The 1,670-nt window shown below is 45.5% G+C and overlaps 1 protein-coding gene across 1 annotated transcript; it reads right to left on the bottom strand.

The window, feature by feature from the left end:
- Nucleotides 1-515: 515 nt before the first annotated feature.
- LOC120862663 (spindlin-1-like) lies at nucleotides 516-1,440 on the bottom strand. Its single transcript, XM_040238747.1, has one exon. It carries the CDS (start codon nucleotides 1,302-1,304, stop codon nucleotides 516-518), a length of 789 nt encoding a protein of 262 aa, XP_040094681.1. The 5' UTR covers nucleotides 1,305-1,440.
- Nucleotides 1,441-1,670: the final 230 nt, after the last annotated feature.

The raw sequence follows: 1,670 nt of genomic DNA, 5'->3' as shown, positions 1-1,670 counted from the left end.
GGGGAAAGCAGATGGAATCTTTTAGGTTTATGTAACTGTGATCCTCAGACGGTTAAGGATCTGTCTACAATGTGGGAGACCTGGGTTCAATCCCTGGGTTGGAAGATCCCCTGGAGAAGGAAATGGCAACCACTTCATTACTATTGCCTAGAAAATCCCATGGACAGAGGAGCCTAGTAGGCTACATTTAGTCCATGGGGTCGCAAAGAGTCGGACACGACTGAGCGACTTCACTTCATTTCACTTCAACTGTGATCCTAGCTTAACTTTTTACCAAACTTGTCTTTAACTCCCCTCCAAACAGACAGACTTCTTTTAAGCGGAAAGAGTTCTTTACAAAAAATACTTTGTTTTCACATACTTCTATACTATTCAAAACAAAATCAATTCTGCCGGCAAATTGTGGGTTCACAGGGACATTTAAGCTCTCATTAAAATGGAAAGCAGTCAAACCTTTACATCTATAGATTACACATTTAATAGTTTCACAAATTTGGCAAAATTCATGAAGACATCTAGAATGCTTTCACCAAATCGTAGACGTAAATATAGAAATCATCATCAAATTTGATGAAGCAGATAGACGGTTTGACCTTTACTTGATGGATGATCATGCCATTCCTTCCAGAGCCATCTTGTTTGGCGCATTCCACTCGTTTGCCCACCAAGAAGTCTACCACTTCTCCTTGTTCCCTTTGTACTAGAAGTGAATCAATAGAATACGGCATAATGCGAAGGTCACCTTCTTTATAATCATCTAAGAGCTCGTACATATACAAGACAGGATCTTTTTCATAGGTGATGTAAAAACCCGTGTTCATTACAGGGACGCGTGCTAGGGTCATTCCCCTCCACTCATCTTTAGAGCCATCCTCCGTTTCAAACAGGTGCTTCACTGCTTTGCTACTCATCATGTCCGCTAGGTGTGCATCACAGGTTTGAGATGTTGCAACTCTATGAGGGAGGACTTCAAGTGCAGAAATTCTTTCATCTTTATTAAGTTCTAGTCCATAGACACAGTCAACTCCATCGTATTTTATAAGATACAAAGAAGGATTTACAGGCACTTGGTCCAGAATGGTTCCTTCCCACTGGGTCACAGGGCTGTTACCTTCTTTCCACCCATGGCGAATCCTGCAGCCTATGATGCTCTGTTCCGGCTGAGAAACAAGTGAGCTGGGTCCCACACTGCTCCGATGTTTTGCGCGAGTCGTCCTTTTCTTCATTATGTTAGCAGATACACCAGTGATACCTGTATCAGCTCTGGACCACCGGTCAGCTGTCTTCCTTAACGAAGTCTTCATTCATCTGAAGTTATGTGAAAAGTGGAACTGCTGGATGAGGATGAAAGTTCAAGATTCTCCAATTTGAAACCTTCCACGGAATTTCAATGTTCTTATTAATCCATTAACCAACTACTTCTTTTACAAGTTCAGCAAAAGCTCGAAATCGTAAGTACTTTGCAGGGCCGCAGGGGCCAATGTCCGCAGCCAGCGGTCCTGCTGCTCGCTCCCGGCACTGTCGATCCAAAAAAAGGCACAGCCCGGCCACGGCCCTGCCCCAGCCCCGCCCAACCACGCCCAACCATGCCCAGCCACGCCCAGCCACGCCCAGCCACGCCCAGCCACGCCCAATCCCTAAGCACAGCGCAGCCCCAGACCTGCCCCCAG

The sequence above is a fragment of the Oryx dammah genome, unplaced genomic scaffold (assembly GCF_014754425.2).
Source record: "Oryx dammah isolate SB20612 unplaced genomic scaffold, SCBI_Odam_1.1 HiC_scaffold_4, whole genome shotgun sequence".
NCBI classification, from domain to species: domain Eukaryota; kingdom Metazoa; phylum Chordata; class Mammalia; order Artiodactyla; family Bovidae; genus Oryx; species Oryx dammah.
The sequence above is the reverse complement of the archived record's forward strand: the minus strand, read 5'-3'. Positions and strand labels throughout refer to the sequence as shown.